At 43.1% G+C, this 15,792-nt stretch overlaps 1 protein-coding gene across 4 annotated transcripts in view; it reads right to left on the minus strand.

Annotated features, from left to right (window-relative positions):
- The window catches only part of Rbcn-3B (WD repeat-containing protein Rbcn-3B), a 188,248-nt gene extending 180,454 nt beyond the window's left edge, over nt 1–7,794 (minus strand). For all 4 annotated transcript variants that reach the window (XM_072288168.1, XM_072288166.1, XM_072288167.1 and 1 more), the window contains exons 1-2: nt 7,712–7,794; nt 5,391–5,587 (exon numbers count right to left, since the gene is read on the minus strand). In XM_072288168.1, coding sequence (XP_072144269.1) covers nt 5,391–5,552 — 162 coding nt within the window. In that variant the 5' untranslated portion in view covers nt 5,553–5,587; nt 7,712–7,794. The remainder of the gene's footprint in view (nt 1–5,390; nt 5,588–7,711) is intronic.
- Between the last annotated feature and the right edge of the window lie 7,998 nt (nt 7,795–15,792).

Below are 15,792 nucleotides of genomic sequence, written 5' to 3' on the forward strand. Positions count from 1 at the left end.
TGGGATCTGGCTATTTTGTAACCACTTCCAGAAAAAAAAGAGGAAAGAGTCAACTAAGTGTCAACACTAAAGGAGACAAGGTCAACATAGTTGCATGTGAAATACAGTATGAATATGATACAAAATAAGTGAATAATGAACTTGAAAAAGAGACAGAATAGAGAGATATAATTAACATTTAATCATCGAATCACTTAAACCACTATGTGAGTTGTCCTTCTTGTCTTTAGCCTCAATGCTTTGTGGACCTCTTCTTTTTCTTTTCAAGATGGGGACATCATTCTCACTGAAATGTGGCTATTGGCTAAAATAAAAGACAGCAAAATCTCTGACTGCAAAACAAGTCTACAATATTTATATAGGTATGACCGTGACATTCACTCCAGAGAAGGTGTATTAGTTGCTAACAGTGACTCGCTTCTTTCTTCACCTGTTGCTTTTACATTTCCTCTGGAATGAGTTTGTGTATGTGTTCAAGCTGGCTATGAAGAATTTCTGTTTGCGCATGCTATCAGCCTTCCACTACAGCACTGTCATCTTGTAATGAACTAAATTACGCACTTAACAGCTAGACATACCGGTTTCCCAACCTGTCATTGTTCCTCCTAGGCGATTTCAATTACCCTACCATTATGTAAAGCGATCAGGCTATTATTCTTAAACATAATTCTTCTGAGTGTGTTCATTTCATTAGCCTGTGTAATGTTTTTAACCTAGCCTAACATGTTCTTCAACCAACCCAAACCACTGCATCTGTCTCCAACATCCTTGATCTTGTGTTGACCACCATGTCTGACATAGTTAGCCTTCTTACATACCTTCCTGGCATAAGTGATCATTCTTTGATTCACTTTACCAACAAAGCACAGACCTTATCAGGCAAAAAACATAAAATAGTTTGTGACTATGGTCGGGCAGATGTACCATCGACATAGGCCAAAATACAATCGTTCCTCCTTGATTTCATGTGTAATTTCATGTGCGACAGCAAAAGATAATTTCTTACCCACGGTCGCCCTGGTTTACTGCTGCTCTAAAAGAACTGTTGAACAAAAAGAAATTGATTTTTTTTTTTCATCCTGCTAAGCGAACCAATAACCCTAATCATTGGTCTGCCTACTTCCAGGTAAACATGCAGTACAATAACGAAATTGAGCGCTCCAAGGAATTGTTTTTTAACATTACTTTGCCAGAGATGTTGCAAACTAACCCACGCAAGTTCTGGAATATTATCGGTGGCTCAGACAAACGCCTTGTCCAACTAGCACACGATGATAAAACTTTAGTCTCTCGTCTCCAGTGCTGCCCAATGTATAATAATGCATTTGTTTCTTTTTTAAGCAAGACCACACCTGCTTCTTTCCCATGTTTTTGTGACCGAAACTTTCTTTATTGGCCCCATAATCATTGATTCTGTAGGCATTGGTAAACTCATTAGTAATCTTAAAATTTCCATCATTATTTGGCAGTGATTCAATTACGTAAGAAATACTGAAAATGACAGAGGTGCACTCCTGTTATCCTGTCCAATATTTTTGCTCAATGTTTAGAGTGCTGCACAATTCCCAGTGACTGGAAGGTGGGGAAGGTGGTTTCTGTCCATAGGTCAGGTAATGTATGTCTCGCCGATGATTACAGACATATACTATAACTTGCAAGCATCCCACGTAAGCTTCTTGAACAAGTTATTTACTCTCATTTAATCAAATTTCTTGAAGACAACTCTTTCTTCACTAACTGCCACCATGGTTACAGAAAATATTTTGCTGTGAAACACAGCTATTACCTTTTACTAATGATCTCTTTACACATAACGGCATCAGCTTTGACATCGATTGCATATTTTTGAATTTCACTAAAGCTTTCGATGGGGTAGCACATGACTTAGCAAACTTAGCATAAACACCAAGGTATTACACTGGAGTAAAGACTTTCCTTCTGATCGCACCTAGTATGTGACTGCTAACAAATGTTCGTCGACACTTTCTCCTGTCTCATATGGTGTCCCACAAGGATCTGTGTTGGAACTCTTGCTCTTTCTTATTTACATTAACGAACTACCTGACTATATCACATTTTCATCAATAAAACTTTTTGCCGATGATTGCGTCTTTTATAAAAAAAAAAAAAAAATAGCCCTACCATCTGATCAGCAGAAATATTAAGAAGTTCTTAACCACATGTCCGCATGGTGCAATAAATAGATGATGCAGCTAAGCATCGAGAAGGGTAAAAGCATGCAAATAACTCGATGGGGCCATACTATTAGCAGCTTCTATTTTCTTGATGGTATCATACTACATCCTGTGACTGTAGTATATCAGTTTCAGTTTCTGTTGGCCCTTAAACACCGCCAGTGGCGCCAGTGTTGTCACCTGTATATGTACATGCCTCTGAATAAAGAGGAGGTCTTGTTCCATTGCGACCATGACTGTCTTCGTGGTTCCTCTGCGGCTTCCACCAAAATACAACAGTAACCTCTTACAAGTACCGTATTTCCCGGTATATAAGCTGTGTCTCTTTTCTGAAATTTTCGTCACTGCGTCTTATCCATCGGTGCGACTTATGTATGGAATAAATCCGATTCGTGGCAGCCATGCGTGGTCCAAACAAAAAGGTGCCTCTGTGCTGTGTGATGTCCGTGCATGTTAAGAAACAGCTCCATGGTCTAAATGAATCCGAAGCCCACCGCTGCGGCGTCCCTGATAGCCCATGTGTTGCTTCGGGACATTAAACTGAACAATTTGCCGCTTTTCCTAGTCAAAAAGATGATGATATGACGTGCCACAACCGTGCGCCACCTTCTGCCACGCACAGTAACTACATTTCAGAAGAAATTCAAAGTAACATTAAATTGGCTTGCAAAAACGAAATGCTATGACACCTTCATTGCACTCATCGTTGCAGAGTGCTGCATATGCGCAGCATGTGTCGTGTCATATTTCTTGCTAACTATGGCGCCGCCTGCGAGGCGAAAAAGTTACAATGCGAAATTCAAGTTGCATGCAGTTGCATTTGCACAAGAACATGGAAACCGGGCTGCAGGAAGGGAGTTTGAGGTTTGTGAGAAAATTATAAGCGACTGGCACAATGCCACCAGCATGCTCCAGACAATGAAATCAGCTAAGAAGGCCAACTGCCACAAGAAGGCACACTGACCGGAGCTCGAGGATTGTCTGCGCATGTGGGTACTTGAGCAACGAGCCAAAGGCTGGAGGCTGACTACAGTGCAGCTCCATCTCAAGGCAAAGACTCTTGGAACAGAGATGAATACTGTTGGATTTACAGGCGGTCCATCGTGATGTTTTCGCTTTATGCAGCATAATAAGTTGGTGATGTGAGCGTGGGCGACGATGTGCCAGAAGCTCCCTGACGACTTTCAGGAAACAAAAACAGTTGTAGCTGGGTTCACAAAGGCCGGACCGATCCCGTTTGCGAGTGGTGGCGATGTTGGCGAAGAAGACATCAGTGAGTCTGAGGACAACAGTGATGCACCAGTGGAACTCCCACTTGAAGTTGTTGAATTGTTTGTTAGCAACTCGGAGGAAGAAGGCTTCGATTGTTTTGCCTAAATGCCATCTGTAAGTACATGCCATCTGTCTGTATGAATAAACCATTTTTGAAAAATTAGTTCTGTCTACACCCCGGTGCCTCTTATACACCGGTGCGACTTATGTTTTTTTTCTTGGAAGAACTGACGTTCTGAGGGGGGAGCGATTTATACAAAGGTGCGACTTATAGACCGGAAAATACGGTACTTCAGCATGCACATCAGTTGACATCTTTTTTGGCACATACATGTTGACTATGTTACCAACAATGCTAACTGCATGCCGAGTTACTTTCGACGTAATTTTTCCACATCATCTTCGTCTGTAAATCTATGTCGATAGAAAATGCATGCTCTATCTGGGGCCCCAAAAGCACTACACTTTCAGCAATTATTGAACCCATCCAGAATCGCACAGCTCGTTTCATTCTATCAAATTACTCTTGGCATGCCAGTATATTACGGTGCCAGCATTCAAGTATGGCAACATTTGCCTTAACTTCTTTTGCACCATAAATTCTCTTGCCTTTCCTTGTTCCACAAAATCTATAATCAAAATCCATTTCTAAAGGACGTTCTTTTTTTTCCTCCCATTCATGTATCATCACATTCAGACCATAACTACAAAGTTGTGTGCCATGTTGCCGGACTAATACCTACAGCGAATCTTTCGTTCCTAAGACTAGCAAAGACTGGAACAACCTTCCCACTTCCATCACCGACAGCTTCAATACTGCCATTTATAAAGCCTTTTGTTAACATGTTTTCTTCACTTGCTTTAATTGTATTTATTTATTTTTTATTGTGAAAACATGTTATTTACCACTCATTCCTGTAATTACCTTGGGCCTTGGCAGTATGCTTAACTAATTAATCAATTAATTAATAAGCATTGTAATTGCATGTGAAATACTATAAGAATAAGATACAAAATAAGTTAATAATGATCTTGAAAAAGACACACAAAGAGACAGATGGGAGACATAATGAACAGTTAATCATCAAATTACTTGAAACATCATGTACCTTGGTTCACCCTTTCTTCCTTTTTCTTTTTGGCATGGAGAAATAGTCAACATCCACTCCATGAGCCAGTTTTTCTCTAATACTCCTATTTCAATCACGAAATTTTGCTATTCAAGCAGCTCTATATGTTAGATTGTTTCTTTAGTAACAAGGATTGTGATAATCAGTACTACATGCCAACTTTGTCATGTCAGTTTTCTAATGTAGCACTCAAAAATTTGTCAGTTAATGTCAAGTTGAAGATAGCATAAAAACATGGCCAAGAAAAAAACACAAGTACAAAAGCTTGCCTGTCTGTCGTGCGACCCTTAACTTATGAATTCACACTGACACGCATACATTGTTTATCTTTTTCCAATTACCATCTTTCACCAGCCAACCACTGTTGCAATGTTATCTCTCAGCCCAAGATCCGCCTTCATGTACAGGAACTTTGTTAAATGTTGCTGCCTAACAAGTGAAACTTAGTGAAAGAATGCACCCTGCACTATCTAATCAGATAGTGCATAGTGTACATTCTGGAATGTATGCGAGCACTAGGGATTATGCTGGAATGCTTGATGAATCATGTTTAAGTAGCCAATGCGTTTGACCCATTTTGATGACCGATGATTGTGCTCATCACTGTGTTTGTGCTTTGTTGCTTAATCTTTCTTTGCACAGATTCACTCGATAAAGGGTTACATTCGTGACTCGTAGTTTTGGAACTGCCTTGTTTTTTACTGTCATCACAATGTGACAATGCCAAGTCAACCAAATGTCATTCATGCAATATAATTCCCGGCATTAACAGCGAGGACAGAAGGAGACCTACTTTCGCCCCATCCACGATGTCCCAGACACATATTTGGCCGTCTTTGCAGCCTGTGACGATCATCTTCTGGTCCTTTGTGATGAAGACCGAAGACATGCAGTGAGTGGGGGCAATCTTGCCCCATAGTGTCATGGGAACCACCAGCTGGCTGGAGATGGTCATGGTGGTGTCGTGCTGGTCACAAGGCCGACAAGATACTGCGAAGCCAGAAACACTGCTTATCACTTTTGGCAACTCACAAATGATCATTGTTCTTTATTAGAAAGTTTTAGTATAGGGGACCCAAGCGGCTTGGCGACTCTAGAAAATTGCAGGCCACAAGTGTGCGTGGGCAGAATCCAAGCCTGTCTTGGGTTCTTGCGTTTACGTTGACCCAAGACCCAAAAATCGAAACCTGGAGCGGGTCCCCACGCCATCTTGGGTCTTAAGACAGCATACTCAGCTCATAGTACTAACACAGTAATTACGTTCTTTACATCTTACTGTTCGCCCTTTTTTGCTCAAAAATGCATTCTGTTTGTTTTCACTTTAAGAAAAGCTTTTCTTCTTTTTTTTGCTTTCAAGCACCTTTTTATTTTCCTCACTGCGACGTCCTGAGCACTCGATCCAACGCTCTGTGCGTTTGACCCAATTCTCAAACTCTGCTGCTCTTCTAAACGCAAGAGCAGCCTACGCAATGCGGCTTGGGGACCCAGAGTATTGAGTCCCTAATTCTAAAACTTTCTACTATTATTATTATTATTATTATTATTATTATTATTATTATTATTATTATTATTTCGATACACCCTGCAGCGCCAAAGTATTAGAACAGGGCTGTGAGTACAATGGAATAAACACACTTCAAAGATCCATTTTCAGAAAGATTGCATGAAACGTAACAAATGGTCTACCTATACAGTACAATTAAAAGCACAAGTAGGCAAACAAAGTAAACAGCAATTAGTACATAACGGCAGAGTACAGGAGGAGCACAAATGCATGATTGCTTTGGAAAATACGGCATATACAATTTGTCACATCTGCAGGCAAGACATTCCGTTACGAAATTCCAATACAAATTCCAATACTGTCCCTATGAGTTTTGCTTCTTCTGATATGGGTGTGCAGGGACACTTGCTACAATGTCCTGCTAAATGACTCCCATAGCCATTCTTTAGGTTACTGCTTTAGCAGTAACCTAAAATTCATAGGGAAAGGAAAAGGTAAGAGGGAAAGGGAAATAATAGAGGCTTATTACATTAGAAAGAAAGAAGATAAATGTGTAAGCACTTGCTTAATTTCTTGCCTTGTCGGAAAAAGAAGTAGCTTTCTTGCGTGAAAGATTATGATGTAGCTGATGTTGCAGATATGTTTGCGACTGGTGTATACGTATGCCTATGCTGGAAAACGTACACTATGGCTGGAGGATTGCAAGTAAACTTCCAGTTGGCAGTCAGCGCTTGTCTGTGCTGGTACACGTACCTGCTTTTTTTTTTTTTTTTTTTCTCGTTCCTTTAAACCTCATGACAGGCTCTAACGCCCTTCAGTAAATAGATACCCACATGAGTGTGATGGCCAGCGCACACCTAGAGCCGAGACGGTAAGTGCGCTGTATTCTCGCAGGTGGGCCTCTAGAGATATTTTCGAATAAATAAGCGTGTGTGCACAAGAAACGTACCCATAATTTCAGAGAATAGAGCTTGTAGAATAATCACTCAACAGTAAAATTAGTTTGAACATGGGTAGTGTTTCTGTAGGGTTCGCTAGCAGGAAAACGACACAAACTTTCAAGAAGAGCTCGATGAAGATTGCGAGAAGTATGGTAATTAAAAGAGGGGGGCGGGGCACGTCAATACAGAACTAACTCGTACTGCGTGCACTGCGTCAACGCGGTGATGATTACGCGTTGCCAATGGCGTCTACTTTGCCCGGCTAGCTATCAACGCAGTGTCCTAGACTACCAGTCACTCGTATTTACAAATCTACGCGCTCTATTTTGGCAGAAAGGTGCGAAAACAGAGACGGCACGGTGGACATTAACTGCCAACTGAAAGTACAGTCGCACTACATAAGCCACACGACTGCAATCAACGTGTTACTGACAGTGTCCGTGTGGACTTTATCGATAAGGAACGCTGCGAAACAAGTGAAACCGGTGACAAGAGGAGAGAGGACAAGATTAACAAAACCGACATCATGACAGCAAGTGTAGTCAGATGGGACATCGAACACAAACGCGAGACTATGGCCACAGGGGATATATCGCATCAGGCCAACGGCTGTAACATGCTTTCATTATTATATTGCGCTGTGAGTTCAAGTACAGGATGAAACCTCACCAGTTTTCTAACAAGTAGCAGACATTTCTCAGAAGGAAGCGCTTGCCCGCAAGCGGAGAGGCGTAGTTCAGTGTTGCCAGCGGCCATCAGCTCGTTTCATTTCACGAGCCGTATTCATCGCTTGTTATCGTATTTCTATTTCAGTGCATGTCTTTCAACAAACCCACTTTCACCACATTTGAAAATACATTGCTTGTCCATAGTATCTAATAGTTTGAATGAGTGAGTAGTTATATTAGTAGAAAAATTTTCAAAATAAACTTTGTTGGGCGCTGCAGCATTTTGTAAACGGCTTGTTTTGGAAAGGGCGGCAATGTTTAAACCATGCATAAGTTCTGTGAATCGGAACAACGGAAGATCATTTCCAACAATTTTCGAAAATCTTCAGTCACGAAAACGCGAAAGGCTTCAATTGTGAGCACGTTAAATTCGGCACCGCATTCTTTCATGGAAGCAAGATGGAGATGATTATCCTATATTTAGCATCAAAACTGTTACCTACATTTCGGGTAATCAATAACTGAACCACTCTTGGTAATGGAAGCAGCCGCTCGGAGAATTCTCGAAGAATGACACTACAACCAACAAAACTCATGGCTTTTCAGCGGGATGACACGTGTGGTAAAACGCTGCAGTCTTCATGAACCCCAGCGAGTCATTTTTTAGGCATATTTTGACGTTCTGCCTAAGCGTGTAAATGAAATGGACATCGCTGGGAAATGTCTTCGTCCTGCAGTGGACATATATAGGCTGATGATGATGTGGTGGGCAACTCTTTTATGCTCTTCGCGTCCGCACTCGCACTCGGTAGATGCCTAACGGCCCGTCAGATATCGTGTATGGAAAACTCAATCTACCAGGCTGTTGCAGCTTCCGTAGAAAAGGCGTTGGAAAAAGCAATGGAGCGCATTTTGTCAACTCTCACCGACTCCCTTGTTCAGGTAATGTCATCACAACTAGCTTCCGTGGTTACAACTTACTAATAAAGCCAACATTGAGGATCATGTGCCGAGTCTACCGCGCAATCCACCTAGTGAAGTGTCGACAACGCAGCCATTGACTAGTAACGATTTATCACAGCCATCAACTTCTGAGAAAGTTGACCGCACCAGTCTCTCCGACACAGATGGGATGGAAAATCAAGATATAGAAATGGACCCACGATTTTTTAAACGAACAAGGTCACCGATAAAGAAAAAGTCTAGCTTTTCCACCAACTCCAAGGCAAAAAAGTACGTGAGAGAGATTCCTGCTAAGAAGGACTTCTTGAAGGAGAGTGTTTTAGACCAAGCAGTCTCTGCTGCTAGGATTTATTCACCGTAGGAAGTTTAACAGTGATTCAGTGGAACTTTCATTCCATGCTCTGCGCTGCCACAGATTTATTATATCTTGCTCCTAAATATTCTCCAGATATTATTATTTTACAGGAAACTTGGCTTGCTGCTGGTCAGACTTCTCGTCTAAAATATTTCCGATGTTTTCAATTGGATCGCCTTTCCTGAGGCGATGGTTTAGTTTTCTTTTCTTTTTTTTTTTTGTATCAGCAAAGCTCTGCCATAAAGCTACTATAGTATACCATGCAGATGTCACCAGACTGTGAAATGGTAGCATTGGATATAACACTTCCTGGATGCACGCATTTTTCTATATTTAACGCGTACTTCCCCGCTGGAGTGCAAGATACTCGTTATCGCGATACCTCTATTGCTTGCAGTCATAAGAACTTCATACTATTGGGAAATTTTAACACTCATCATGTATCGTGGGGCTTCCGAACGGACTTGTGGAAAACGCTTGTGAGATTGGGTTGCAGCAAATCATTTCTCTTGTTTAAATTCGAGAGTAAATACTTTCGTTCTGGGTCAGTTGCAATCTGCCCTAGATCTTACGTTTGCTACCTCGAGCATTTCTGTCACCTTCTGGAAGACTTTTGACTCCGGTACTAACAGTGATCCCCTCCCTGTTATTTTTTAGCTGATTACTCCGTTAACTAGTTTAGATAGTCATTTGTGCAATTTGTTAATTATTTACAATTTAAAAATGCATTAAAATCAGATTTATACACTCAGGAGGACATGGAGGGTGATATTTAAAAAAAATGAGCCTGTGTTCAATTCTAAAACAATCATAAAAAAGGCACGATTTGTTGTACCATATACTAAGGGTGGAATTCTGACTGCGAGCGAGATGTTAGACACCGAAAAGCTGCGTGGAAAAAAAATTTATATAACCAATTCCCTGTTAATTGGGTTGATAATCCATATACAGCTACACATTTAAGCGAACAACAGTCTCAAAAGCTAAGGATGATAATGATTCAAAGCAGTACACATATCCTTCGAAGTCTAGCAATAAAAAATCCCTGTTTAAGTCTTTTCATCCCGTAAAATTATACGAAACCTCAGCAGTCATGCAGGCATTACGGAATCAGGGTTTAGACGAGCCGTATGTAAAAATACTGAAAAATATCTATAGCGGCTCCACAGCCACCGTAGTCCTCCATAAAGAAAGCAACAGAATCCCAATAAAGAAAGGCGTCAGGCAGGGAGATATGATCTCTCCAATGCTATTCACAGCGTGTTTACAGGAGGTATTCAGAGACCTGGATTGGGAAGAATGTGGATAAAAGTTAATGGAGAATACCTTAGTAACTTGCGATTCGGTGATGATATTGCCTTGCTTAGTGAGTCAGGGGACCAATTGCAATGCATGCTCACTGACCTGGAGAGGCAAAGCAGAAGAGTGGGTCTAAAAATTAATCTGCAGAAAACTAAAGTAATGATTAACAGTCTCGGAAGAGAACAGCAATTTACAATAGGTAGCGAGGCACTGGAAGTGGTAAGGGAATACATCTACATAGGGCAGGTAGTGACAGCGGATCCGGATCATGAGACGCAAATAATCAGAAGAATAAGAATGGGCTGGGGTGCGTTTGGCAGGCATTCTCAGGTCATGAACAGCAGGTTGCCATTATCCCTCAAGAGAAAAGTGTATAACAGCTGTGTCTTACCAGTACTCACGTACGGGGCAAAAGCTTGGAGGCTTACGAAAAGGGTTCTACTTAAATTGAGGATGACGCAACGAGCTATGGAAAGACGAATGATATGTGTAACGTTAAGGGATAAGAAAAGAGCAGATTGGGTGAGGGAACAAACGTGAGTTAATGACATCTTAGTTGAAATCAAGAAACATAAATGGGCATGGGCAGCACATGTAATGAGGAGGGAAGATAACCGATGGCCATTAAGGGTTACGGACTGGATTCCAAGGGAAGGGAAGCGTAGCAGGGGGCGGCAGAAAGTTAGGTGGGCGGATGAGATTAAGAAGTTTGCAGGGACGACATGGCCACAATTAGTACATGACCGGGGTTGTTGGAGAAGTATGGGAGAGGCCTTTGCCCTGCAGGGGGCGTAACCAGGCTGATGATGATGATGATGATGATGATAATGATGATGAAAGTTAAACCGGCGCCTGTGAATATCGACTCTATCGTTATATCAACAAAGGAATTATCAGAGTCACTTGAGAAGATTGCTGAAGGACTTGCGTGACGTTTCACGCATAAACTGCCGATAAGACTATTGAAACCTCCCTCGGGAGACGACTTTGTAGAAGTAACAGTGAGAGAGCTCGCGGGCATTAGCAGATCATTACCGGCGTCAGCACCGGGTCCAGATGGCCTTACGACAGGAATGCTAAAAGTGTTCTTTGATTATGTGCCTCAGGGCCTACTGAATATAGTAACTGTTCCTCTCAAAACTTCCTGGGTTCCAAGAGAGTGGAATATAGCTAAAAATATTCCACTGCTGAAGAAAAGAGCAGCCGGGCTTTACCTAGACAACATAAGACCGATTTCTCTTACTATCCGAATGTCGTCAAATAATTAGAAAGGGTTGTTAACTGCCATATAACAGATTTTATGCAGGATGATACACTTCTCAGTTCTTTTCAGATTGGATTTCGTCCGGTGCACTCCGTATGGTGCGCCCACGTAGATTTAGCGGGCCGCATTAAACTTGCTCGCCGCAAACGAGAGTACGCAGCTTTGGTGACGCTATAGATGTAGCAAAAGCATGCGACTCTGTAGATATATCTTATTCTATTCGGTGAACTTCAGTCCACGAATTTCCCGAAGTATACAACCAATTGGATCTACGAATTTATGAGAGATACATAGCTTTATTGTTATCAACGCGGTATTTCGGCGTCTAAGCACAAGCAGACAAGGGGTGTACAGTCGGAATCAGGCTCGTCTGGAGCAATCGAGCAGGCGTCTGATGGCTTAGTATATGCTGTGTTCGAGATATGTTGGATACGAGCGCCAAAAACATGCATGCGGTATGTCTGCTCGCGACTGCTATCAGCCTGTAGATTTTGTCATGAGTGATGGTGAACAGAGTCTGCGCTTTTTCGTGGCCTGCTACGGCGCGTCCAGCGGCCGCCGCTGCTGATACGAGAGCTCTAATATATTCGTATCCGATTGAAGCCGAAAGATTGGCAGTGTTTTAAGTTATACTTTTTTTTTGCTGCGGACTATACCAAAAGAGCATAGCAACTTGATGAGACACTTCGAGGAGCATTTGGAATAGCCGACGAAACTCCAGAAACAGTAAAAGGAAGCTCAACCTTAGGGAAAGCGCAGGAACATGCTGAAATTGTTTATCTGGCCTTTACCATACCGAATATGGCACGGTTGAGTGAATTAAAATGAAACGAAAATCCATAACTCTAGGAAGCAGAGGTTATCAACAAGAACAAAAAAATGCCGCTTTTTTTTTTTAGAAATTGTAGCATCTGTGGACATTTATGAAGCGAATGATAGTGCGTCATACGGATCTGCAGATTACACCACTAATTTGGGAACATAATTTTGGGACACTAAGCTTTGTAAGCATTTCAGATAGGTTATTTATTGTATACATCAAATTTATCTTCTTCCGATGCTCTAAAATGCGGCATTTTGCAAAACAAAGAGATGTGTTATGGTGAAGTGAGAATCCAAGCATTACACATAGTTTTATATTCTTCGGCACTTTCCAAAATTAGTTCAATCATTTCGAAGATCTTATTGGAGTAAGTCGTTGCCTGATTGCGTGATCTGCTCGTATTATCTGTAGTGTTCTTTTAAACGTGTTTCTGTCAACATCTTCATATGTTTATCGAGATGTCTGCCTGTTCTTACTTACCGTGTTGCATACCTAAAAAAATGTTACTGCCACTTTTTGTACACATTACGTTCAACACTTCTCGATTGTCACCTTTGATAAGTTTTCATGTTTCTTCGCGGTTTCCTATTTCTTAACTTGTGGATGTGCAAAGTGTTGTAGTCATTGCGTTGTTCTGCGATTCTGTTTCTCTCCTAACTCATTTCAGTGCTTACTGCAGTGGTATCGTGTTTCTGCTAATTTGTATGCTCGCCCACCCTCATGTAAAACCCCTCCAGCTGGGGTATTTGAGGTATTGCAAATAAAACTAAATAAATAAAAGAAAAGGCGGAACGTGCCGTAGCTATGCTCCGCCGGCTCAGGCACCGTCGCTCTGGGCTACGCAGGGATACACGAATATACACTCACTACACCAGTAGAATTACTTAGGAACGCAACACGGGAATGTAGGAATGCTCTCGCAGCACCTGGCGCGCTATCGCAGCAGCAGCTGTTCCGTAGGGGTGCGCTCGCGACGTGGCGTTGCAACCAATTCAGGCGCTGTTACCCGGCTCCAGACGCCGGCTTTCTCGCTCAATGGGCCATTTCATGCTTTCGCATTGGTCGAGGAGTAAACACTTCGGCTGATAATGTGCAAGTCTGAAGTTCGAATCTAGGCTGCGAGACATTTTTTCGCTTCATTTTTTACGAAACTCTACTAGGCACCACGTCTAGGGCGGCGAGAAGCGCTCCCCTCGTTGTTGCAGGTGACTTTAATGCACCCAATACGGAATGGGGGTACGGTTACGAAAGTGCAAAAGGGACGAACTTGGCCTTCAACGTTGCAGAGCTCGGCTTAATACTCGTCACAGACACAAGGCTCCCCACCAGATCCGGTAATTCGGTCAGTCGAGATACGACTCCCGATCTCACCTTCCTCCGAGGTATCGAAGGTACGTGGGACAAGCTCCAGGAGGGGCTAGGCAGTGACCATTACATACTGGAAATTCTGTTGCGTGTCAAACCCAGACCACCCACGAGATATGAGTATGTGGACTGGGACCTTTTTCGAAAAATCAGAACTGAAACAGTCCCGCCCGACGAAACGTATGCAGATCTGCTAGAGAATCTGAACATGGCGGTTAAAGGAGCAACCAAAGAAATCATTACGGATCTTGAAGTTCCTAAAATGGACTCGAGACTTGCTCACCTTCTGGAGGCCAAACACGCCCTCTCAGCCAGGTGGAAGACCCAAAAGCTTAATCGTAGACTCAGGTCGAAAATCGCGCTTCTTAACAAGGAGATTGAAACCTATTCGGCCCAGCTCGCCCGGCAGCAATGGGATGAGACGTGTACCGAAACGGACGGGCGTATGCGAAGAGGTAGCAAATGGAGCTTACTGAAAAGTCTCCTCAACGATAAACAGTCTAAGGACACACTTAGCCTTGTAACGGATAGGCTCATTAAGAAGCAAACCGAAATCGGTCTCACCGACAGGCAATTAGCCAACAACTTAGCACGTACTTATCTCCCCCTTGCCAAAGACGCGGATCGCCCGGTAGAGCGTGTGAACTACATGGGATTCTCGGCACCTCATCTAGACGAACCTTTCACCGTGTCAGAGATCAGACACGTTCTCTCCAATCTAAATGGCAGATCAGCCCCGGGACCTAATGGAATCACGAAAAAACTCCTCAGGAACCTAGACAATAGGGCAATCGAGATAGTCACGGCCAAAATAAATGAGGTATGGAAAAGTGGACAGGTCCCGATCGACTGGCATACCGCAAAAGTGGTACTCATACCCAAACCAGGAAAACCCCCCATATAAATAATCTGCGGCCTATTTCCCTTACATCATGCATCGCCAAGGTTGCGGAGCACGCGATACACAACAGGATCACTGAACATATTGAAAACAAGGAGCTCTTTAGACACAACCTAATCGGCTTTAGACAGGCGTTGTCCACACAGGACGCTATGCTTTTGCTTAAGAAAGCAATCTTTGATAACCCTACTCGCGACGTGAGAGGGATCCTCGCATTGGACCTCCCCAAGGCCTTCGACAGGGTCGCGCATAAACACATCTTGACGGAGATTTCGTCTCTCTATCTGGGCCAGCGGTTTCATGATTACACCAGATCTTTCCTCGCGGATCGCAAGGCACACCTCCGATTAGGCATGGTCACGGGAGGACCCTACGAACTAGGCACCTGCGGCACCCCGCAGGGCTCGGTCCTCTCCCCACTCTTATTTAATATAGCCATGCACAAACTCTCCACTCGCCTCGCTGCAGTCCCGAACTTGTGTCACGCCATTTATGCAGACGATATTACGATCTGGGCGCCGGGCTGATCGCTAGCCATGCTCGAACACTCGTTACAAAGTGCGTTGGAGGCTACCGAAGATTTTCTTTCAAACACGGGCCTTGAACTCTCCCCCGATAAATCAGAGCTACTGTTATACCGCCAGTCCAGACAGGGGGTCAGAAATCTTGCGCCTCTGGAAACTCTGCCGATAGAAATTCGAGCTAAAGATGGGCATCCCATACCGATGATGGACACGGTCAAAATTTTAGGTCTCCTCATTGATGCCAAGGGCTGTAACTCGACGGCCCTCAACAGGCTCACTGGACAGGCTAGTAATGTCCCAAGACTTGTAGCCCGCGTCTCAAATCGAAGAGGCGGTCTCAAAGAGGACAATTTGCTCAGAACTTATCAGGCATTCTTCCTGAGTCATGTCATCTACATCGCGCCGCACCTTAATTGGGGTAAAGGGGAAAAGGCCAAGCTCGACTCCCTAATCAGAACCGGACTCAAGCGCGTGCTCGGCCTTCCGCAGTCCACAAGCACTGAGAAGCTGCTGGAGCTAGGACTCCATAACACCATCGATGAGCTAATAGAAGCTCACACAGCGGCTCAGATAATAAGACTTTCA

Source organism: Dermacentor andersoni, chromosome 5, assembly GCF_023375885.2.
Source record: "Dermacentor andersoni chromosome 5, qqDerAnde1_hic_scaffold, whole genome shotgun sequence".
Taxonomy (NCBI): Eukaryota; Metazoa; Arthropoda; class Arachnida; order Ixodida; family Ixodidae; genus Dermacentor; species Dermacentor andersoni.